The following is a 24918-nucleotide window of genomic DNA, read 5'->3' on the forward strand; positions in this document are numbered from 1 at the left end:
ATGGCCTTGGGGTGGAAGGCAGAGAGAAGGAATCCTCCTTGCTTTCCTGCAGCCCAACTCTAGATAAGAAGCACAATGAGCATGTGTTTGAGGTGAGACAAGTGAGGGCGGGGGGGGGGAGATATTGAAGAGGAGAGTGCATTCCGGGAAGTTTTCAGATCAACTTGGGCTACGCATTTGTATGTGTTGTTCGAGGCTGGTCTCTATTCTCAAATATTTGACAATAAAATACAAAATACCTATACTGTGCTTGGTGTATATTCGAGATCAGTTTATGTGTCATCTAAGGAACTTGGGACTGACCAGCGTTTTACATCCCACTTGGAGGAACATCTGGTCAAACGCAACAATATATATATATATATATATATATATATATATATATATATATATATATATATATATATATATATATATATATATATATATATATATATATGCGTTTTCTTTTTTACATTAGTATGACTGACTTCAGGGTACCTGGGACCAAACTTGTGGGGAGTCCTAAAGAAAAAAGTTTTATATTGTAATGGTTTTTAAATAAAAAATATCAAAATGGCCCCACATGCTTTGATTTTTCAATGTGTGGCCCTCAGTGGAAAAAGTTTAGGATGGTGTCATTGTAAGTGTGACCTCTGCTGGAAGGCCGCTGCAACTGCATGCTGCTCACCCACTGACAAGAGTCATGTGTAATGTACTCACCACAGTGGCAGCGTGGGCAGCAATCGTGCGTGTCGCAGCGCAACACGGAGCCCAGCGGACAGGCCGGAGTGTTGATAACAGCGCAGCTGATGTTTGTGGAAGAGATGAACAACTCATCTTTCACCCTCACACACTTATGCAACACACACTTATCATCGGGCGACTGCCATTGCTCGCCCACCTGTGCATACAGATTGGATCAACGAAATGAGTAACAGGAGGTCTGCTACTCACTTATGAATCAAGTATCTGCCTACCATTCTCAGCTTTCCACCAATCAGTGAGTCCCCTCGCATCTCTCCCTCTGACTCCACACAGCTAGTGGGTTTGCACTTCCCGCAGCATTCCCCACTGGACGGCGTGTACGTGGATCCCTGGGATGTGCATGAACATAACAATATTAGTGAAGGTCTTTTGTTGTTGGTGGAATGTGTTTTGTCTCACGGCGGGGCAGTTGTGTTGGCAAACTGGCGGAGAGCACTGGGCAACGTGCAGGGATGTGGCCTTGTCCTGCAGGGCACTGCAGCTGCACTTCTCACATCCCTCATCCCACTTGCTGCCCACGGGATGCACCACACCGCCAACCACACACACCTGCCGGGGGGAAAAGTCATTCAGAGTCGTCCACTGCTTTCACACACAGTTTAAAGACAAAAACAATAAGCTGTAATATACACTACCGTTCAAAAGTTTGGGGTCACATAGAAATGTCCTTATTTTTGAAGGAAAAGCACTGTACTTTTCAATGAAGATAACTTTCAACTAGTCTTAACTTTAAAGAAATACACTCTATACATTGCTAATGTGGTAAATGACTATTCTAGCTGCAAATGTCTGGTTTTTGGTGCAATATCTACATAGGTGTGTAGAGGCCCATTTCCAGAAACTATCACTCCAGTGTTCTAATGGTACAATGTGTTTGCTCATTGGCTCAGAAGGCTAATTGATGATTAGAAAACCCTTGTGCAATCATGTTCACACATCTGAAAACAGTTTAGCTCGTTACAGAAGCTACAAAACTGACCTTCCTTTGAGCAGATTGAGTTTCTGGAGCATCACATTTGTGGGGTCAATTAAACGCTCAAAATGGCCAGAAAAAGAGAACTTTCATCTGAAACTCGACAGTCTATTCTTGTTCTTAGAAATGAAGGCTATTCCACAAAATTGTTTGGGTGACCCCAAACTTTTGAACGGTAGTGTAAATTACAATTATAAGTTGATTTATTGAGGTGAATAAACAAATTGAGCAGGGGGCTTCAACTTTTCCAGACCAGGGGCAGAGCGGGGTCCCCCTACTTATATATCTTGTAAAATTTTGTTTTTAATTAAATCTGTCCTAAAGGTACAATAATAAGACATTCAATTCAAATAATACAGCATAGCGCACAGGTGTCAAACTCAAGGCCCGGGGACCAAATCTGGCCCGCCCCATTATTTTATGTGGCCGGCGAATCCCTGTAAATAATATGCGTTAATAAAATGCTTAATCTTTTCCTACTAAATATATTTGTTCTTTCCCTTTTGACATTAAAAATCATGTACTGCATGCAATTGCATATCTATTAAAATTCAATATTATCAAAATCTAAATATTATATTGTCATGTATTCCAAAAATATTTTTGTTAAAATAAAGATAAATACTGTACTTAAATATCTGCTTGACTTATTTTTTCAAAACAAATTTTCAATCAAATTGTAGACTGTAAAATTGACAATAGATTTTACGGTTAAACTCCGCCGACTGTGTTTTTTACTGTAAAATCAACTTTGGTGCTGGTTTTTTCATATACAGTAAGACACTAAAACATAAAAAAAACAAAAAACAACAACATTAAAACAACATTTTAAGGTAAAAAACAAACAAACTGGCAGCTCTGTTGCTTGAATTTTACCGCTAAAAACAGTTGCATTGTTTTTCCATTCCATTCCATTCATTCCATTTCTTTATATCAGTAGTTCTTAACCTTGTTGGAGGTACTGAACCCCACCAGTTTCATATGCACATTCACCGAACCCTTCTTTAGTGAAAAATAAAATGTTTTATTTTTTTTTGTTCAAATTCAAGAAAAAGTTATGTTTTTTTTTTACTAGTGCACAAAATGAACCGTGCATGATAATCACCTTGTTCAAAGAACAAAACCAAGTGCATGAACTCACAACAAATTACACACTTGCAAATCAGATGGAAAATTAGAGGGAACATTGTTTGGGGGTATCCATAATACTTAGTCTTAGTCTTCCTTTTTATTGTCATTCAAATGTTAACTTTACAGTACAGATACGCCGATAGGGAGAAGTTTTTATTTACACGATTGATTGATTGAATGAAACTTTTATTAGTAGATTGTACAGTACAGTACATATTCCATACAATTGACCACTAAATGTCAGGGGCGCCGCTAGGGATTTTGGGCCCCATGAAAAGAATCTTTACAGGGCCCCCAACACAGCGGCAACATTATAATTTCATCATCATTAGGGGCCTCTCTGGGCCCCCCTCCATCATGGGCCCCTAGAATCCGTCTCCTTTAACCCCCCTTTTCGGCGCCCCTGCTAAATGTTAACACCCGAATAAGTTTTTCAACTTGTTTAATTAAGTTGGGGTCCACCTTAATCAATTCATGAGTCTGGTGTGTCTTGACCGCTGCGGCGGAGGCTCTGCCGAACCCCTGAGGCCGACTCACCGAACCCCTAGGGTTCGATCGAACCCAGGTTAAGAACCACTGCTTTATATGCTGTAAAAAAACCACTGCTTTTACTGTAAAATTCTGGTGACTGAGCTGCCAGTTTTTAAAGTAAAATGTTAATATTTTTTTGCAGCTTAAGTAAAAAAATACATTGTTAATGTATTATATACATACATGTACGTATATTCATATATTACTCATTGTTAAAAGCGGCCCTCTGAGGGCAACCATAACTGTTATGTGGCCCTCAATAAAAACAAGTTTTACACCCCTGATGTAGCGCAGTTAATAGCTGGCAGCTAAACGCTTGCTGGAAACTAGCACGCTAATCCCGAGCTGGCTACCAGCTTGCTAATCGTCAGCTGGCAGCTAGGGTATCTAATCGCTAGGTAGCAACCAGCGCGCTAATCACGAGCTAGTAACTCGCCTGCTTGTTGACAACTAGTATGTTGCTATCTTGGATGAATATAAATAGTCGTTTTCATACTCGCTGACACTTGTAAACTACACTATAGAGTGTTGGAATGTTAAAGGGGACCTATTTTGCAAAACCAACTTTTCTTACCTATTGGTACATGTTTTTGTGTATTTGGGATCTGCAAAAGTCTCTCAAATTTGAAATCAAACATTTATAGAACAATCTGGCCTACTTTCATACTTCCTCCAAACGAGCCGTTTGAAATTTGCCCCAATTTATGACGTTTTTTTGCCAAGTGTGACGTCATCGGATATATCCATATATGGTAGAGATTTACCCAAAGTGCTTTGCACGGGTCCGCCATTGTAGTCCGACGTTGTAATCAATAAGTGCCTTTTTTCTTTTATCCTCTTGTTGTGGGGCAGACTGGCTCGTACTTGCACATGCATCCTCCGCTGCTGCCATTTCTAATACAAAGTAGCGTGTAGTTTACTTTGAACTTATGTATATCTGTCGGTAGACTCGCTATAGAAGTGCTAAAAACTACAACATGAATGACGGGGGGGAGGCGCCGTCGAAGTGGAGGCACTTAAATAAGACCGCCCACAAAACGGCACATCCTGAAGAGACGGTCAAAAAGAGGCTTGAAAACGTTCTGTAAAATATAATCTATGCAACGTTTTGACCAAAGAACCACCATTACATGTTATAGAATAGAATAGAATAGAAAGTACTTTATTGATCCCTGGGGGAAATTCAGCACAACGGTTCGCTCACAATAGACAATAATAAATATAAATAAATAAATAATATAATATAATATATATAATATATAAATAACATAAATATATATATAAAATATATATGTTCTGTAAACAACAAGGAAGTGTTCTAAATGTAGAAACAAATCAAACTATGCCCCTTTAAGGTATATGTAATAAAACTTACATTTGTTGAAAAAATGCGGGGGGAATATGAACAAATATTCTTTTAAAAAGTGTAATCAACCAGAAATTTCACGACCCCCCTGAAGTACATCTGCGGACCACCTTGGGGTCGCGGACCCCCTGTTGAATACCTCTGAATTGGAGCATTTATGGCAGGGTTATATAACTAAATTGTTCCGGGGCCACATTTTCCAAAATGTACTTCTTCTTTCAGTATTTTTAATATTTTGAGAATGAGCCTCCCCTGCAGTGGACATTTGGTTTATTTCTTTTGTCGGAGTACACATTTTGGAAAGAAATAGCCAAAACACAAATGTCCATTGCAGAGGACGCTGGTTCTCAAGAGGTCAAAATGTTAATGCCACATCTTTACTTCACCAAATGTCAAGTTATGAATTAAAACACGCACAATATGTTTACATTGATCCAAGATCCGCTGTAAAACAGGAGCACTCTGTTATTTTAAAAGACTTACAGTAAAAAAATAAAAAAAAATGTAAAAGATTATCTATATAACAGTAGCACACTCTTGGCATTCTCTCGATGAGCTTCAAGCACACCTGTGAAGTGAAAACCATTTCAGGTGACTACCTCTTGAAGCTCATCGAGAGAATGCCAAGAGTGTGCGAAAAAGTAATCAGAGCAAAGGGTGGCTATTTTGAAGAAACTAGAATATAGAACATGTTTTCAGTTATTTCACCTTTTTTTGTTAAGTACATAACTCCACATGTGTTCATTCATAGTTTTGATGCCTTCAGTGACAATCTACAATGTAAATAGTCATGAAAATAAAGAAAACGCATTGAAATGAGAAGGTGTGTCCAAACTTTTAAACAAAAACAGTTTTCTTTTAAGTAGTATAACAATTTATCAGAGCTCTTAAAGTATTTTATGGAGGAATGTAGTTAATCATAGAACTGGCACCCAATTTTATTAAAAAAGTATAGGTTTAGAATCAAGAATCGTTTTGAATCGAGAATGGAATTATTACCCCCAAGAATCAAATCGAATCATGTGGTGTCCAAAGATTCACAGCCCTAGTGCGCGGTATGATACTGTATATCCCACTTCTTACACAAAGTCAACAAGAATCCAACTAGTGCTAAGATACCACTGACTTTGTCCGGTATGCAGCTTGTCTCGGTGCAGTCACAGTCGTCCGTCTTGGAAGCTGTGATGAAGCCAGCAGGGCAAGTGCGGGTGGAGCTGTGGCAGCTACACGAGCACTCAAACACGTCACAGCACTTTGTCTTTTTCACCGTCAGCTGCCGATGCGCCCCGCATGCAGGCCGGGAACGAGCAGCGCAGTTCTCCTTTTTGCAAACTAGGGTTGAAAAGAGACAAAGTCAAAGCACTCGATTGTTTGTAGGGATGGGTACCGAGTTCAGTACTTTTATAGGCATCGACCAAATTTCGATAACTTTGTTGCATGTGACGTCATGTCCGGTTACAGACTAAACACCTGCTTACGTAAACAATCACTCCTGCAGCACAGCCCAACTCCCTGTAAATAATGTTGCAATTTTCAACAACAACAAAGCACGTGTGCTTAGTAGACAACGCTCAAACATAACGTAAGGCTTCACTATTCCAAAATGTGCTAGCTTGACGATAATTGGATTTGCCATAGACGGGCTACTTTTTCTAGCATCAGTTACTCCAGATTTGGTCATGAAAACTACAACTAAGATGAATGTTACATTAAAACAGCTGGTGTGTAATAAGAACAATACTTACAGTACAAACATCTTTTAGGGTGCAACACAACTCATTCAACTTCCTGGAAAAAGCTAATTTCTTAGTTATACAACATACCATAGATAGCCTATACCGGGGGTTAGCAACCAGCCGCATGCGGCTCTTTAGTGCCGACCTAGTGGCTCCCTGGAGTTTTTTCAAACAATGCATACAAATTTTTGTTTTAATATGGTTTATTTAGGACAAACATGGCACAAACCTTCCTAACTGTTAGAAATCCCACTGTTTGTATTAAACATGGTTTACTGATGAGAGTATATGGCGAGCGCCATTTTGTCCTAATTTCAGCGGTCTTTGAACTTGCCGTAGTTTGTTTACATGAACAACTTTCTCCGACGCTGCCACAGAAAGACGTGTTTTATACCACTCTTTCTTTGTCTCATTTTGTCCACCAAACTTTTTATGCTGTGCATGAATGCACAAAGGTGAGCTTTGTTGAAGTTATTGACTTACAGTATGTGGAGAGCTAATCAGGCATATTTGGTCAGTGCATGATTGCAAGCTAATCGATACCAACATGCTATTTAGGCTAGCTGTATGTACATATTGCATCTTTATGCCTCGTTTGTAGGTATATTTGAGCTCATTTAATTTCCTTTACTTATGTCGTCTGTGTATTTAATTTATATTTACATGTCTCATGACACATTATGTGTATGTAACGTTGGCTGCATTTCTGATAGTTGTCTGTGTGCCATGTTGTTCCAGACCACAGCAAATGTTACCCAGCTTGCAAACATTGTAATGAATTCATTAAAAGAAGAGAGCCTGCCGTTTCCTTAAATTTGGACACACAAATCTATACCTTTGGCCATTCTATGCCAGGAGTTATCTCATCCTGTGAGAAGCCTCCGTTTTACTAATGATTTCCAATGTTGCAAAAATGTGTACAATAAAAATTAAAATACAACATTTCTGTCAACGAAGATTTGCGTCAGCCTATGACACACATAGTAATTTTTGATAGTAGGCTAATATAGACACTTACGCCACGTGTTGCCTTCATTATAACACTTATACAAGGCTTTTAATTGTTGGAGGCTCCAGACAGATTATTATTTTTTATTTTTGGTCCAATATGGCTCTTTCAGGCCCTGCGATGAGGTGGCGACTTGTCCAGGGTGAACCCCGCCGGCTCCAGCACCCCCCGCGACCCCGAAAGGGACAAGCGGTAGAAAATGGATGGATGGATATGGCTCTTTCAACATTTTAGGTTGCCGACCCCTGGCCTATACAGTACTGCCATCTAATGTCTTGGAAGTCAAACTGCATGGCAAATGAGACTCAAATGTAATTAGAAAACAAGACCCCAAAGGGCCAAGCGGTTGAAAATAGATTGATGGACAGATATACTGCAACTAATTCCCAGCACAGTCATCATAATCAGCTCATTTTTAAATGTTACATTAAAATAACATTTATTAACACACACAAAAGTACCGAAAATTGGTACTTTTACCGGTATGGACTACCAGGTACCAGGAATTAGTATCGTATCGGTCAAAATGTGAACAGTACCCATCCCTAGATGTGTGTGTGCGTGTGTGTGAAATTGGTTTTATATAAAGGCATCCTACCGCACTCATATATGGCTCGACATTCTCCCGGGTTTTTCAAACGCACCACTTCACCATCCTCACAGCGGGGTGCTTCAGGCTCATTACAGCTCGACAGATCACACACTAAAAAGTCAGAGGGAGCACGTGGGCGACACTGAGCAAGTATTCATGTTGCATTAATCTTGTACTTACCACATTCATACTCTGGGCAGCACTTGGAGTTTCTCTTTTCCTTTAGAACCTCACAGGGTCCACACACTGGTGCTGCGCACAAACACAAACATTCAGTTATAGGGCATGTCCATCATGAAGGTAAACATGTTTCATGTAGAAAATAAAGTAAATAGGAGTGCGGTTGCCTTGCACATCATTGCAGGGTCGGGTGGTGCAGTTGATGTGCTGGCGGCCCAAACAAATGCAAATCAAACATGGGTTGTCATCCGGTACCCAACTCTGCAGATACTGTGCAAACACAAACAAACAACTTGTCTTTACAACCACCAGGGGGCAGTCAAAAGTCACAGCACTTGTACCACAAAGTGTGCAGTCACAGAGCTAGATAATAATTAATGTGGATGCCGTTTGTGATACTACCACTACAACAGAGGTGTCCATAAGTGTTAGCCGGTGAAATATTAACTAGAAAAAGTTGCAATGTTGACAAAATAACACAGAGCTGACATACAGGCTGTTTTTTTCTGTAAAACTGTGTGAGTGCTCAAAAAAAAAGAAAAAGAATCAAAATCAATAGCTATGTGCACATGGACACAATTAATGGGATTAAAAACCTAACCGGATTAAAAATGCTTCATGTAAACACGCCATTCGGAATATTTTGACCCGATCACACACGTTCTGATCAAAATCTAATTCCAATCGAGACGTGTGGTTTATACATTCATACAGTCATTTGGATTGTAACGCATGAAAACACTTCTGAAATTCGGGTTGAAATTATCCTTGCTGCTGGTCTTGAGTGTCATGTGTGTATGTAAACATAAAAGGAGGGATCCAGTTGATCCAGGCAACCCGTACATAATCACAATACAGAGGCCACAGAACAGCTCCATTTCAAAAAGAGGCAAAACAAAAGTTGCACATAGAAAAAAATAAAAGATAAATAAATACTGTGACGTCAGACAAAGCAGAAAAGCACAGAGCTATGTTTGTTTTCAGTGGAAGTCACTGCTTAGTCAGCACCTGCAGTGAGCAAAATCGTTCAAAAGATGGCGCCCTCGCACAAGCAATAACACACCTTTCCTATTACGGCATGTGTTGCGCATGTCAAAGTAAAGTATTCCGATTTAAGGTGTGATGCATGAAAATGCACGTCATAATCGGATCTTTTTTTTTTCAGGGTCCATTCACACAGGAACATTCTAATCCGAATTATGACCAGATTAAACACATGTTGTCCATGTACACATGGCTAATGTTATGAATTATTGACCTATTAAAGGCTCCAATTACTTAACTTAAATATATATATATATATATATATATATATATATATATATATATATATATATATATATATATATATATATATATATATATATATATATATATATATATATATATATATATATATATATATATATATATATCCATCCATTTTAACACTTTTATAAGCTGGGCCATTTTGGATCTCTAAGAATTTTAGGGGGATTTTGCTCGAACGGTCATTGCTCGAAAAACACTAATGACTCAAAATCAATGTTGTAATGAATTATTGATCCATTTAAGGCTCCAATCACTTCACATCAAATAATACACTTTTAACATTTTTGGGGGGGGATTAGGCATATTAAGCATTTTTTTCCATAAAAAACAGGGTCATAAAACATTAAAAAAAAAACTTTATGTTGACAGATGGATCTGGAGTTGATCTACAAATTTAAGCATTGGAAACAAAATTAATATTTGACTTATTTTTATTTTTATGACTGAGACCCACCTGGGCCCCCAGTACCCAACTGGAGGGGAACCCTAAAGGTTTAAAAAATATATAAACCAAAGATTAACTTATACATATGTTGTATTAGTTTTGAAAATGAAAAAATATCACCTGCATGTTTTAATTTTTCAGTGTGCGGCCCTCAGTGGAAAAAGTTTGGACACCCCTGCACTATGGTGATTTGCTTAGATGAATAATCAAAAACACTTCCTAGTATGTCACTGAAAACTACTACCAAAAAACTAAACGCATTGGTGTGTTGCAGCTTTAGATTGTGCCTAAAGAAGTGTCTAAGTGCCTTGGTGGAACAAAATTCCTTTAGTTTGAGTCTGACCTCATACGAGCGTCCGCGATGGTCCACACACTGCTTGCATGCCTCTGGTGACACACACACTCCCTGACGCAAAACTGTCCCTCGAGGACAGAAACAGCCCTCGGTGGGTGTGTCCGTACAAGATGACTGGTTACTCCTGGCAACCGACCAGTCACCCCGCAACGTCTGCGTGCTTTCACAGTCGTCGATACAGCCCGTGCGACATGCGTCATACTCCAAGGAGGCGGGACAGTGTAATGCTGCAAAAGATGGAGTATGGGTTAAAAGTCCATGCTGGTTTAAAAGCAAAGTGATTTTAAACTGGCTTACGGCAGAGGTGGGCGCTTCTCCAGTCTATACACACATTCCTCTGTCTACACATGAGCGCGTAGGCAGAAATGAACTCGCAAACGTCCGATTGCTCGCACGCCTGCTCCTCACATTTGGCGAGGAACGCCAGAACAGGTATGCGTGCGTGACACGGATTGAACACTTCCGAGCGCAGGGCCTGGCATCCCATCGCCGCTCCGGACGCACACACCGTCTTGCGTTTCGGCAAACACACGGCCCCGTCTCCGGCCATGGTCCAGTCAGAGACGAAAGCCGGCTGATCGGATGTGGAGCTGCCATTACGCAAAGCGAAAACGCTGACTGAATCTTCCCCACAAGCACCTGAGAGGAAAGATGAAGGGAAATGTGAATTACGTCACATAAATCCCAAACAGTGGGTTGGTACCACACTGATGAGGTGTCAGAGGGTTGTGAGTTACAGGTGAGATTTTCATTATTTGTCCCTACACTCTAGTATTCATGTGAGAACGATACACAAGCCTGCAGTTAGGTGGCAGCAGTGTTTTATCTAATCAACAGGCTTCCTGTTCTAGTACACAGGAACACGTGTGTACATACAAAGCTACATTGCAGAGATAGATATATAAATATTATCAAGGGGTCTGGTAAAAAAATTCTGTACTCCAGGGGGGACATGGCAAAAAAATAATTAAGCGTTGTCAATATTGGAACAATTGCAAACATGGTGATATCATACATCCTAAGAGTTCACTCTATGTGCTCATATTGGACATTTATCTACGTGCAGGGTTTTTTACCTTCACACAAATAATCATAGCATGTCAAACAGTGTGTATTATCATAATATCAATTTGAATCAAGATAACACATTTAAAGTATTATTTTGACATCTTTCATTCACTGAAACGTAGATCTCTGTCACTTATTTGTCATAATAATTGTAGACATGACCATCATTCAAGCTAACAAACTTTCTCTCTATAGTTTATATTCCCTTAACTCGTTTCAGGTCAGCAGGGAGATAGATATGTATTTATCTTTTTTTTGCTTGCTCTCACTGAAGGTTGACGCTCCCTTTCTATCGTCCTTTATCTTTCCCTGCTCGGCTTTTTCATCTCGTCTTGTTTTAACTTTCTAAGAGCCTCTCTTTTGCACTGTTCTCCGACGTCTGAAACATGAATTTGATAAACTGGTCTCTCCACCCAATTGACAAGATCTTCTCGACGAGAAGCTCAGGTTCGGTGGAATGTCTGCTGTTGGATACACTGCTGATTATCGGTCCTGCTAGACACCGACATCTATTTAATAATACCACCTTAACATTTGACAACCAAACAATTACACAAGGCGACTCGGTAAAGAATCTGGGCATTATCTTCGACCCAACTCTCTCGTTTGAGTCACACATTAAGAGTGTTACTAAAACGGCCTTCTTTCATCTCCGTAATATCGCTAAAATTCGTTCCATCTTGTCCACTAGTGACGCTGAGATCATTATTCATGCGTTCGTTACGTCTCGTCTCGATTACTGTAACGTATTATTTTCGGGTCTCCCTATGTCTAGCATTAAAAGATTACAGTTGGTACAAAATGCGGCTGCTAGACTTTTGACAAAAACAAGAAAGTTTGATCATATTACGCCTATACTGGCTCACTTGCACTGGCTTCCTGTGCACTTAAGATGCGACTTTAAGGTTTTACTACTTACGTATAAAATACTACACGGTTTAGCTCCAGCCTATCTCGCCGATTGTATTGTACCATATGTCCCGACAAGAAATCTGCGTTCAAAGAACTCCGGCTTATTAGTGATTCCCAGAGCCAAAAAAAAGTCTGCGGGCTATAGAGCGTTTTCTATTCGGGCTCCAGTACTCTGGAATGCCCTCCCGGTAACAGTTAGAGATGCTACCTCAGTAGAAGCATTTAAGTCCCATCTTAAAACTCATTTGTATAATCTAGCCTTTAAATAAACCCCCCTTTTTAGACCAGTTGATCTGCCGTTTCTTTTCTTCTCTCCTCTTCTCCCCTGTACCTTGGGAGGGGGAGTTGCATAGGTCCGGTGGCCATGGATGAAGTGCTGGCTGTCCAGAGTCGGGACTCCGGGTGGACCACTAGCCTGTGCATCGGTTGGGGACATCTCTGCGCTGCTGACCCGTCTCCGCTCGGGACGGTTTCCTGCTGGCCCCACTATGGACTGGACTCTCGCTGATGTGTTGGATCCACTGTGGACTGGACTTTCACAATATTATGTCAGACCCACTCGACATCCATTGCTTTCGGTCTCCCCTAGAGGGGGGGGGGGGGGGGGTTACCCACATATGCGGTCCTCTCCAAGGTTTCTCATAGTCATTCACCGACGTCCCACTGGGGTGAGTTTTTCCTTGCCCGTATGTGGGCTCTGTACCAAGGATGTCGTTGTGGGTTGTGCAGCCCTTTGAGACACTTGTGATTTAGGGCTATATAAATAAACATTGATTGATTGATTGATTGACTCGTGGGAGAAGTGGAGAGTCATGTGTGTAGCGATTCTTTCCGTCGAAGATCTATTTGGACTTTATCTATTTGGAATTGCGAACAGGTCATTTGCAGCTTGGATGGAGCGTTGCTCTGGTCTCTTGACAAATTCAGAAAACAATGGCAGTCGTTCAAGGAGCCCAGAGGCTGCCCGTCTTGATTGATGAGATGCGCAGGGTTGTTGGCACTTGGACTTGTGCGATTTCTGAACTGAATCGCAAACTGAATAACATCTAGGAGAAGCTTTCCGCTCCGCAAGGAGAAATTATGATACATTTGAGAGCCAGAAGAGACAACTAGAGCAGACAAACCTATTGGAATGTGTCTGCTCCCTTTAACCATAACAAGTATTATCTACAATTCAGCTCCCTCTGCACTGGCCTTGGCAAAGTCATGCTGTAAACCCATCCAGAGAGACCATTGCAGCGAAAGACACTCTGAAATCCCTCCTCCTCTTTCTTTAGAGAGAAAATGGAAAAAAGGCAGGCTGCATGTGTCCTTTGCCATTTTTAAAGAAAGCCTGTTATCCTTTCAGATGACTGTAAAAGCAGAGATGAATATATATCTATCTCAGATTATATCTTCTAACTGTAACAACCCCAGAGTTCTGTTTAAAACTACTAACACTGTCATTGATGCTCCCAAATCTGTTGGTTTTGATGCTTCTTTTGAATTCTGTGAAAATGGTCTCCATTTTTTCACTGACAAAATTGTGTCAACTAGAGCCAGTTTATCTCAGCCTTCATGTGACCCTTCTGTTCCTCTGCATTTCTCTTCTGTTTTCCATCAGTTTGAGCCGGTGTCCTTTTCTTTTTTAAATGACAAAGTTAGTCATATGAAGCCCTCTGGTTCTCCTGCAGACTCCCTCCCACCTCGCCTGTTTAAAGAGGTACTTGCTACTATTGGATCAAGTGTCCTTAACATTATCAATAGTAGCCTCTCTTCTGGAATAGTTCCAGTAGAGTTTAAACATGCAGTGGTACGACTTTTACTTAAAAAACCAAGCCTCGACCCCTCTCTCCTCTCTAACCTTAGACCTATCTCTAATCTTCCATACATTTCCAAAATATTAGAGAAGGTTGTCTACAGTCAATTGTTGCCCTTCTTAGAGGATAATGGTATCACTGAGTTGTTCCAGTCCGGTTTTAAAGCCCTCCACAGCACAGTGTCAGCGCTTCTAAAAGTTTTTAACGATATCCTCCTGTCAACTGATTCTGGTAAATATGTTGTCCTGGTGCTTTTAGATCTGTCTGCTGCTTTCGACACCGTCAACCACGCCACCTTAATCACTCGTCTTGAGAACTGCGTGGGCATTAAGGGCGCCGCCCTCAACTGGTTCCGGTCGTACCTAACCGACAGGAGTTTTTGTGTAAAAATAGACAGTTTTATGTCTTCCACAGCACCTTTACCACATGGGGTTCCCCAGGGCTCAATCTTTGCCCCAATCTTATTTGTGCTTTACCTTCTCCCCCTTGGTTCTATTTTTAGGAAGTACGATATTGCATTTCATTTTTATGCTGATGATTGCCAGATTTATTTTCCCATGGCACAAAATAACACGGTTCAACGTCTTATTGACTGCCTGCACGACATCAAAGCCTGGCTTTCAGCTAACTTCCTGAGCCTAAATGAAGACAAAACAGAAGTTATGTTGTTCGGTCCAAGTCGCTCCCCCTCCCCCAACGTTGACCTTGGCACTCTAACCCCGTATCTCAGCGACTGTGTCACAAACCTGGGGGTAAAGTTCGACTCAGATTTTAAATTCGAAAAACAAATCAACAGCGTCGTACAAAAAAGCTTTTATCAATTACGCCAAATAGCAAAAGTGAAACCGCTTCTATCAGGACATGATCTCGAGAAATTAATCCACGCCTTTATCTCGACTCGTTTAGACTACTGCAATGCCCTGTATGTAAGCATTAGCCAGGCCTCCCTCGCCCGCCTGCAGCTCGTGCAGAACTCTGCTGCTCGTCTGCTAACACAGACCCGCAGACGTGAGCACATCACCCCTATATTAGCGTCCCTTCACTGGCTCCCTGTGCGTTACAGAATCAATTTTAAACTCCTTTTATTTGTTTTTAAATGTCTAAACAACCTCGCGTCAACATATCTCTCCGACCTCCTTCAGCCTTACTGCCCCACCCGATCCCTAAGATCAGCCGATCAGCTGCTACTGACGGTCCCGGACACAAGGCTGAAGCTTAGAGGTGACAGAGCTTTCGCTGCTGCTGCTCCCAAGCTCTGGAACGACCTACCTCTTAGTGTTAGACAAGCCTCCTCTCTTCCTGTTTTTAAATCTCTCTTAAAAACATACTTTTATTCCATGGCTTTTAACACTGAGTGATATCCATCCTGCAATGGCGCCCCATAATACACCTGCTGTGAACCCGTTTTTATGTTTTTATATTTTATTTATTTATTTTTGATCGTGTTCTGTTTGTGTTGTGTTGTGTTTGCTCGGTTCTCGTATTATCTTTTAACCTGCCCATTGCACAGCACTTTGGCTAACCCTGTGGTAAATTTTAAATGTGCTTTATAAATAAAGTTGATTTGATTTGATTTGATTTAAGGACACCTGGGATGTTTTTAACTCTCTTGGGCGAGACCCCGAACACCTCCATCGCAACCAGCTGTGTTATCGCAATGTCACGCTACGAAATGAGGCAAAAGGCTGTGATGCCGAACGAAGCGACTTCCAAGCTTATGGACACACACTTATGGACTAGTACTATACAGATTTGCACACATACGCCCCATCCCACGCCTTCACTGCTTCGCCCCATGTAGTACGATGGACAACGGGAGCAACACCCCTGGTGGCTGTCTCTGCTTGCAAGTCTCAAGTTTTGTGTGTTGTAACATGTGCTCCTACGTGCTTATGTTGCTTGAGGTTTTTTTTCTAGTTTCAAACTGAGCCGCCCCCCCCCCCCCCCCCCAAACCACAACAGAAGCTTAGTTTGGTAGTTTCTTTCTTTTTCTCTCCCTCCTCCCGCAATGTACCTTTCCTTCCTACCTATTTACTGGGCGCCTGTTCTGTCTACTCATGTATATTGTATGTCTGTTTGTTGTACTTTTTAAGTTATATTCTATTCTATTAGCAGATATTGCACTTTATTTTTGAACTTGAACATCAGCTTTACTGATGCCAAGTCTGCTTTTCAGGTGGCGAAGATGTAATGGCATAATTTGTGCTGGTAATTCAAGTACACACTTGGTAATTAATTGGCATGTATTGGAGCACAGGTCGCTTTTTTAAGGAAATATGGTGATTAATACAAAAGCAAGTTAGAGATGAGGGGGACAAAACTATTTCACAAGGTGGAAGGGAATCAAATGTGTTACCACAGAGTCCGGCGATGCGGCCCCTGATGTTGGAGTTGAGCAATGTGATGGTGAACTCATTGCTCTGAGGCGTGAATGTCAAAATGTAGCCGTGGTCGGATTTGAGTTGAAGCATCATTCCTCCATATCGCACCAGCTCCAGGCCTGCATACCTCCATGGCAGTGAAAGCTCATCCTGGCCAATCAATGCCTGCATAAAGGAAGTGAGCGGACAGTCAACCCCCTCACTGTATGTTAGAGCTGGGCAAATATTTTGACTCTGGGGTCAACTTTGAGAGAAAAAAATGTGTCTGGGTGGCCAAGGTGTATGTGTGTATAAATGATATATACACATTTAGCTGTAAAAATCTGCTGTACAGTATGTGTGTATGTGTCCCTTTTTTCCAGGAACACTAATACCAAAAGTCACAATGTCTGATAGAATTCTAAAAACGTTATGACAGACCACCTCAAAAAAAACGGAATGGAATTTTCAAGTGTTTTACTGAACAGGACACCCAAAATGTACATTAAAATAAAGACAGTGGGAATTTCTGCCCTTTGTACCTCTTTTTCTATTTTGTTTTTTGTCAAAGTCCGGAGAGAGCGAGGTCGAAAAACATTAAGGAGGACATGGCAGGGCGCGTCACCCTGACATTGTACAAGATATCCTGATTGTTTGTTATGGCGAAGAGATCCAAGAATGTTGATCCCAAAACAGCTGACCCTTGTTGGAAGGACGCACAACCACCAGGGAAACATATAAATAACAAAGTTAGACCAAGTCTGAGAGCTTTTTCTTTTTTTCTGCTGAGGGGCGCGCCCGGAGAAAACTGTCTGTGTGCACAGCAATTCAATCCAACCTTGTACCATTTGATTATGAGTAAATAAAACTCTTGTGATAAATTCACTTTTGTTCTTGTTTAAGATTTGGACTTTCAACCACACGATAACTGTGTATATTTTACAATCAAACAAAACACAACAAAAATGTAACAAACAGCAAAATATGAATCCATCCATTCATCCATCCATCTTCAACCGCTTATCCGGAATCGGGTCACGGGGACAACAGCTTCAGCAGAGACCCCCAGACTTCCCTCTCCAGAGCAACATTAGCAACTTCCTCCTGGGGGATCCCGCAGCGTTCCCAGGCCAGAGAGGAGATGTAATCCCCCCATCTGGTCCTTGGCCTGCCCCGGGGTCTCCTCCCAGTGGAAATATGAATGCAAAGGGTAATAAACACCTACAATATGATATATTATCACATAAAAATCTGCTTCTGTATCTGTTTCTGAAACACACGTTTGGAGCTGGCTGCTCTGAAAACAAACCCCGCCCACTCTGGTTTGTTCCTGGTCTGAGCTGCTGTGACTTAGATTACCGTAATAACTCATATAACACCCTAAAGCGCAGATTTCAACCAATGAAATTAGAGATGTCCGATAAATGCTTTAAAATGTAATATCGGAAATTATCGGTATCGTTTTTTTTTTTTTATCGGTATCTGTTTTTTTTTTTTTTTTTTTTTTAAATCAACATAAAAAACACAAGATACACTTACAATTAGTGCACCAACCCAAAAAACCTCCCTCCCCCATTTACACTCATTCACACAAAAGGGTTGTTTCTTTCTGTTATTAATATTCTAGTTCCTACATTATATATATATATATATATATATATATATATATATATATATATATATATATATATATATATATATATATATATATATATATATATATATATATATATATATATATATATATATATATATATATATATATATATCAATACAGTCTGCAAGGGATACAGTCCGTAAGCACACATGATTGTGTGTGCTGCTGGTCCACTAATAGTACTAACCTTTAACAGTTAATTTTACTAATTTTCATTAATTACTAGTTTCTATGTAACTGTTTTTATATTATTTTGCTTTCTTTTTTATTCAAGAAAATGTTTTTAATTGATTTACCTTATTTTAATTAATTATTAATAAAAATTTTTTAAAAAGGACCTTATCTTCACCATACCTGGTTGTCCAAATTAGGCATAATAATGTGTTAATTCCACGACTGTATATATCGGTATCGGTTGATATCGGTATCGGTAATTAAGAGTTGGACAATATCGGAATATCAGATATCGGCAAAAAAGCCATTATCGGACATCTCTAAATGAAATACTTTCTATTAGGGGTGTGGGAAAAAATCGATTCGAATTCGAATCGCGATTCTCACGTTGTGCGATTCAGAATCGATTCTCATTTTTAAAAAATCGATTTAAAAAAAATAAAAAATAAAAAATAATTTTTGTATTTTTATTTTTTATTTTTTTTAAAATTAATCAATCCAACAAAACAATACACAGCAATACCATAACAATGCAATCCAATTCCAAAACCAAATCCGACCCAGCAACACTCAGAACTGCAACAAACAGAGCAATTGAGAGGAGACACAAACATGACACAGAACAAACCAAAAGTAGTGAAACAAAAATGAATATTATCAACAACAGTATCAATATTAGTTACAATTTCAACATAGCAGTGATTAAAAATCCCTCATTGACATTATCATTAGACATTTAGTTTATGAGATTCGATGCAAGTGTAAGCCACTGTGACACTATTGTTCATTTTTTGTATTTTTTTTTTTAAATTAATGTTTGTAATGATAATATCAATGAGGGATTTTTAATCACTGCTATGTTGAAATTGTTACTAATATTGATACTGTTGTTGATAATATTCATTTTTGTCTCACTACTTTTAGATTGTTCCGTGTCATGTTTGTGTCTCCTCAATTGCTCTCAATTGCTCTGTTTATTGCTATTCTGAATGTTGCTGGGTCGGGTTTTGTTTTGAAATTGTATTGTATTACTATGGTATTGTTGTGTATTGTTTTCATAAAAAAAAAAATAAATAAATAAATAAATAAATAAATTTAAAAAAAAAAATCGTTTTTGAATCGAGAATCGTGTTGAATTGAAAAAAATAAATCGTTTCTGAATCGAATCGTGACCCCAAGAATTGATTTTGAATCGAATCGTGGGACACCCAAAGATTCCCAGCCCTACTTTCTATAGTTCGAAACTTACGGTCATTTAAAAACAGCAATGTACATCATAATGGCGGCTACAGTTTTGATGTTAAAGGTCTAAAAAAATAATGTAGAATGTCCGGCGGGCCGGATTGAAAATCATAACGGGCCGCATGTGGCCCGCGGGCCGTATTTTGCCCAGGACTGCTGTATGTGATACATAAAAACAACACACAGACAGCTTACCATCATATCATCCTTCAGCAGGAGTCTATGTGGGCCGTGCATCACCTCGATGGCTTTCATACAGATTTGGCTGTAATGTGCAGAGTCCTGACAAGGTCCGTTGTGGAGGATGACCTCTGAACCTTCACTGATGCCCCTGCTGACAGTGAGAAGGGTGTAGGAGCACAGCCCCTCCGCATCGATCCTGAGAGGCACGCTATCAAATCGCACCACGTGATTGGTGGAGCTGCCCATACAAATGCCTGTCGAACACAGACCGCAGGAAGAGACTCAGGAAGAGTTACTGAGGTGCAAACCTCATCAGAAATGTACATACAAGGACATTCCCAGTGGCAGCTGCAGGCCTCTTGGACTTTAACAGGTGGCACGTTGTTCCTGCAAGCTGGCGGCTCCAGTTTATCACAGCTGACTTTGTGGCTCTGCATGGTAACGGCCCCGCTGGGATGGCACAGAACCGAATGACAGCCATCCTCCAGCAGCCATGATTCTCCTGGCTGCAGCACGCCAATAAAAAAGATGAGCAAATGTCATTAATGGTCTTCATGCAAGCTGACGCATGCATACTGAACGACTCACTTTTCTCTCCCTTCCACTGTCATCAACACACATCCCAGGTGGACCAGCTGAGAGCCAAAGCAAACAGCCATCAACTACTGTCACCATCAGTGATATTATAAAAATGACTACAATGCTGGTACGAGGTGAATTATTTTCAACTGTATCCAAGTTTATATAGGACGGACAGGCACCTCTGCAGATTCTTTCTGCGTAACCGTTGTCCAAAGTCAGCAACATCCGTAACTGTTCCATATTTTTCAGGTGCAGGCTGTTGTCTTGTTTGTGACCCAAAATGGCGAGCTCATTCTTGTCATAGTCACGACCTACGCCGATGGGGAACACTGACACACCTGAGGGACAGACAAGGCATGAAGTATGATGGCGGCAGTAAATAAATAAAGTTACTTTTTATTGATGTTGTAGCACACAAGTGTCAAACTCAAGGCCCGGGGGCAAGATGTGGACCGCCACTTCATTTTATTTGTATTATTTCTTTCTATTTTGGGAGAAAAAAAAAAAATGAAGTCCATGTAATCGCAAATTATTTTAACTTAAATATTGTTTAATTATGCAAAAATGAATTATCAAACATTCAAACCATTTTAAAAAAAATAGAAAACAATTCTAATAATAATGATTTTAGAGCAAGTTATCCATCAAATTGTGCAATGTAAAAGTAGCAATAGATTTCATTGTAAAATCGTGAAATTTACTGTGGTTTTTACAGCCTTTTTCTCTAAATGAAAAAAAACTTTACTTTTTTTTTACTGTAATAAACTGCGGTGCCGATTTGGCATTTACAGTAATACACCGAAAAATATACAGTTGTTGATTTGCACCGCAGGTGCCAACATTTTACTGTAAAATTGCATTTTTTTTAAATTTACAGTAAAAAATTTTTTTTACATTTTACAGTCAAATTGTGACAAATAAGCTGCCTTTTTTTACCATAAAAACAGCAGTACCGTTTTTCCATTTACAGTAATATACACTAAATTTTGAGGTGAAATTATTGCAACTAAGCATATTTTTTTAGATTTTAGTTTTTTTTAAATCTACTAATAAAATGCATAAATAAATTGTGTAATAATAGTATTCACTGTTATAAGCGGCCTTCTGGGGCCAAACATAACTGCGATGTGGCCCTCAGTGAAAACGACTTTGACACCTCTGTTATGGCACCTACGTAAATACTGTCATCTGCTTTTTTCTTTTTCTTGGGTGTGCAAAATGATTGCTCAGTGTGCAATATGGGAGTCACAATAGTGTTTTTGTTATTTGTACATAGTGCAGTCACTTAGTGTGTAATATGTACATGTGCATAGGTGGTACTCGTGTTGTTGTTTTTAATACTGTAAGTTTTCTTCATTTTAGTTTACTGTATATACAGTAAGTAAAGTTGTAGTTTTGACTCATTCGCGTGAAAATCCTGCGTGTGACTGAAGCATTAAGGAGTGGGACTATCCAGGACTAGCTGCAGCGTGCTCAAACAACCACCAGGTAGCATCTGTGAGATCGGTCGTGCATTCTTCATGCATTTCCAGAAGACAGTTTTGTAAAAAAAAAAAAAAAAAAAATACCTACACATTTTTAACTGAAGTCTTGAGCTCTTCCAACTATGTGTCAGTCAGCTGCCGACATCAGAGCTGTAAGTTTGTCAATTATGTTTTTATTTAGTGAAGAGGCTAACATGGTTGCTGTTGTGATAGTAATATTAGCATCGTAGCTCACATAGTAATACTAAAGTTTGTGTCTTCTCCACTCCATAATGTTACGTTGTCGTATTTGATATATATTTCAGCTGATATATACTCTACAGCTATCTCGGGTAAGTGCATAGTATCTATGTAATATGTGGGTAAAGTGCACAAAAGTGCTTCTTGGAGACACACACACACACACACACACACACACACACACACACACACACACACACACACACACACACACACACACACACACACACACACACACACACACACACACACACACACACACACACACACACACACACACACACACACACACACACACACACACACACACACACACACACAAACCAAGCTACAGCCATAAAGAAACAGCTTGCTCCCAGTAGGGTTGAACTAAAAGCACTTTTCTAAATTCTAGTATTAAGGCAAGATTTTGGGCAACACACTTCCAATACACTATTGTGGTACCTCTGAGACTTATTTTTGTAAATAAGTCTCAGAGGTACCACAAGAAATGCGACCTCTGTTTTTGTTGTTTTAACTGATTTGTGAAATACTCTTCACCTATGGTGTATTCTCTGAGAACCTCTGTTTTTGTTTCAAATGTTTTGAGGCATTATTTATATTTTTTTACATTAGAATGGTCCACCAGACTGAGAAGAGACATTTTAAAGAATGGGCTGCTATCTGTTTTTTGTTTAAATTTAATCAACCTGTTTTGATGCATTATTTATATTTGCATTATATACTAGAGGTTATTTTGAATATTGCTAATTCTGCACTTTTTCTAAAACTGTGAATGTTACAGAATATAAGTGTGACTTATTTTGTTATACTGTCAACAGAGGAGAAAAAATGCTTTATTTAAATAAATATATTATGTATAAAGCAAGTTAGAGTATAATTAGCAAATTTTCACCTAGTCCCGGCCTTGGCGTGCTGCTCGCCTTGGCATGCATATATGTGTCCTCTTTTTGGGATTTCAGAATATGGTCAGCCTAATTTACAGTTGTTTAAAATGAGTGTAATATGGGACCTTTAAGGTATATTGTGTTATTTACCTGCAGCCAGTGCCTCATTTGCTGCTTCTCGGACCTGATCAGTTGACACGTCAGTCACTATCATCACCACGGCCTTAGCCACGCCTGCTCTACCCCTCCTGATGGCAGCCTGCACAGCATATCGTAGCACTGAGCCTGCACAGAGACAGAGCTGTGAGCATAACAAGTCAGGGTGAAGAAGTGCACTCACATGTTTTTGTGTCCTCTACTACCAAGTGCCGGGGCAGCGGTCCTCCCTGTGGGAATGATGTCCACCAAGTTGAGGAGTTGTGACTTGCTCTGGTCCTCCTTCCAGGTGAACACCGTTGTGATGGTGTCACCGTATTGGATCACACTCACTAGAGTGCCTTTCAGACCTGCATGCCGTTAAAGTGCAGGGATGTTTTCTTGGCTTAAGGGCCCACAAGATTGTAAGAACATATATATATATATATATATATATATATATATATATATATATATATATATATATATATATATATATATATATATATATATATATATATATATATATATATATATATATATATATATACACAGTATATATATATATATATATATATATATATATATATATATATATATATATATATATATATATATATATATATATATATATACACACACTGGTATATATATATATACCGGTATATATATATATATATATATATATATATATATATATATATATATATATATATATATATATATATATATATATATATATATATATACTGTATATGTATATATATATATGTATATATTAGGGTTGTACGGTATACCGGTACTCGTATAGTATCGCGCGAGCAGAGGAGCATGTTCGGCAGCGCAAAATCACGGAGTACTTACAAGCAGACACAATGTGTCGACAGAAAAGGAGAACGGACGCATTTTGGCTTAAAAACTAAAGATAAAGGTGAAGCTATAACGCTTAAAAACGCCCTCAGGAAGAGGTGCTTTAAGACATGGCTAACTAGCTCGCAGCTAACATCCATCCGCAGTCTGCAGTGTTTTAGGTACTTCTAAATCACTAATCCTTGCCTCCATGGAGACAAATAAAGTAAGTTGGTTACAAGTATCATCTCTGCAGGACGAGGAATAGCTAAAGATGCTTCACTACACACCGTAGTTCACTGGCGTCACAATGTAAACAAACGCCATGGGTGGATCTACACCTGACATCCACTGTAATGATACCAAGTACAGGAGCGTATCTAGTCGATACTACTATGATGACATTGATATTTTTTAGCATCATAAAATCTTTTTTCGTTTAAAAAATAATTACATTATGTTTATAAACTCTGAAAATATGTCCTTGGACACACAAAGGACTTAAATTATGACCATTGTATGATCCTGGAACAACTTGGTATCAGATTAATACCCAAATTTGTGGTATCATCCAATACTAATGTAAAGCATCCAAACAACAGAAGAATAAGTGATTATTACATTTTAACATAAGTGTAGATAGAACATGTTAAAAGAGAAAGTAAGCAAATATTAACTGTAAATGAACAAGTAGATCAATAATTAATTTTCTACCACTTGTCCTTAATAATTTTGACAAAATAATAGAATGACAAATCAGAATCAGAATCAGAATCAGAAATACTTGATTAATCCCGGGTGAATGACACAATATGTTACTGCATACGTCAGCATATATTAGGAGCCTTTGTTTCCTTACTTACAACTAAAAGACACGTTTTCTTGTATGTTCATTATTTTATTTAAGGACAAACATGCAATAAGAAACATATGTTTAATGTACCGTAAGATTTTTTTTATCAAAATAAAG

General features: G+C 39.2%; 1 protein-coding gene across 2 annotated transcripts in view; it reads right to left on the bottom strand.

Moving 5' to 3' along the window:
• Window positions 1-24918, bottom strand: part of vwf (von Willebrand factor) — a 108993-nt gene that overhangs the window by 9620 nt on the left and 74455 nt on the right. For both annotated transcript variants that reach the window (XM_062042597.1, XM_062042598.1), the window contains 16 exons: window positions 23327-23470; window positions 23115-23249; window positions 20533-20691; window positions 20360-20406; window positions 20100-20277; window positions 19784-20025; window positions 16512-16701; window positions 10674-11015; window positions 10365-10603; window positions 8433-8535; window positions 8266-8337; window positions 8092-8196; window positions 5875-6080; window positions 1147-1296; window positions 960-1076; window positions 703-883 (listed from right to left, as the gene is read on the bottom strand). In XM_062042597.1, the coding sequence (XP_061898581.1) occupies window positions 703-883; window positions 960-1076; window positions 1147-1296; window positions 5875-6080; window positions 8092-8196; window positions 8266-8337; window positions 8433-8535; window positions 10365-10603; window positions 10674-11015; window positions 16512-16701; window positions 19784-20025; window positions 20100-20277; window positions 20360-20406; window positions 20533-20691; window positions 23115-23249; window positions 23327-23470 (2610 nt within the window). The remainder of the gene's footprint in view (window positions 1-702; window positions 884-959; window positions 1077-1146; window positions 1297-5874; window positions 6081-8091; window positions 8197-8265; window positions 8338-8432; window positions 8536-10364; window positions 10604-10673; window positions 11016-16511; window positions 16702-19783; window positions 20026-20099; window positions 20278-20359; window positions 20407-20532; window positions 20692-23114; window positions 23250-23326; window positions 23471-24918) is intronic.

Source organism: Entelurus aequoreus, linkage group LG03, assembly GCF_033978785.1.
Source record: "Entelurus aequoreus isolate RoL-2023_Sb linkage group LG03, RoL_Eaeq_v1.1, whole genome shotgun sequence".
Lineage (NCBI taxonomy): Eukaryota > Metazoa > Chordata > Actinopteri > Syngnathiformes > Syngnathidae > Entelurus > Entelurus aequoreus.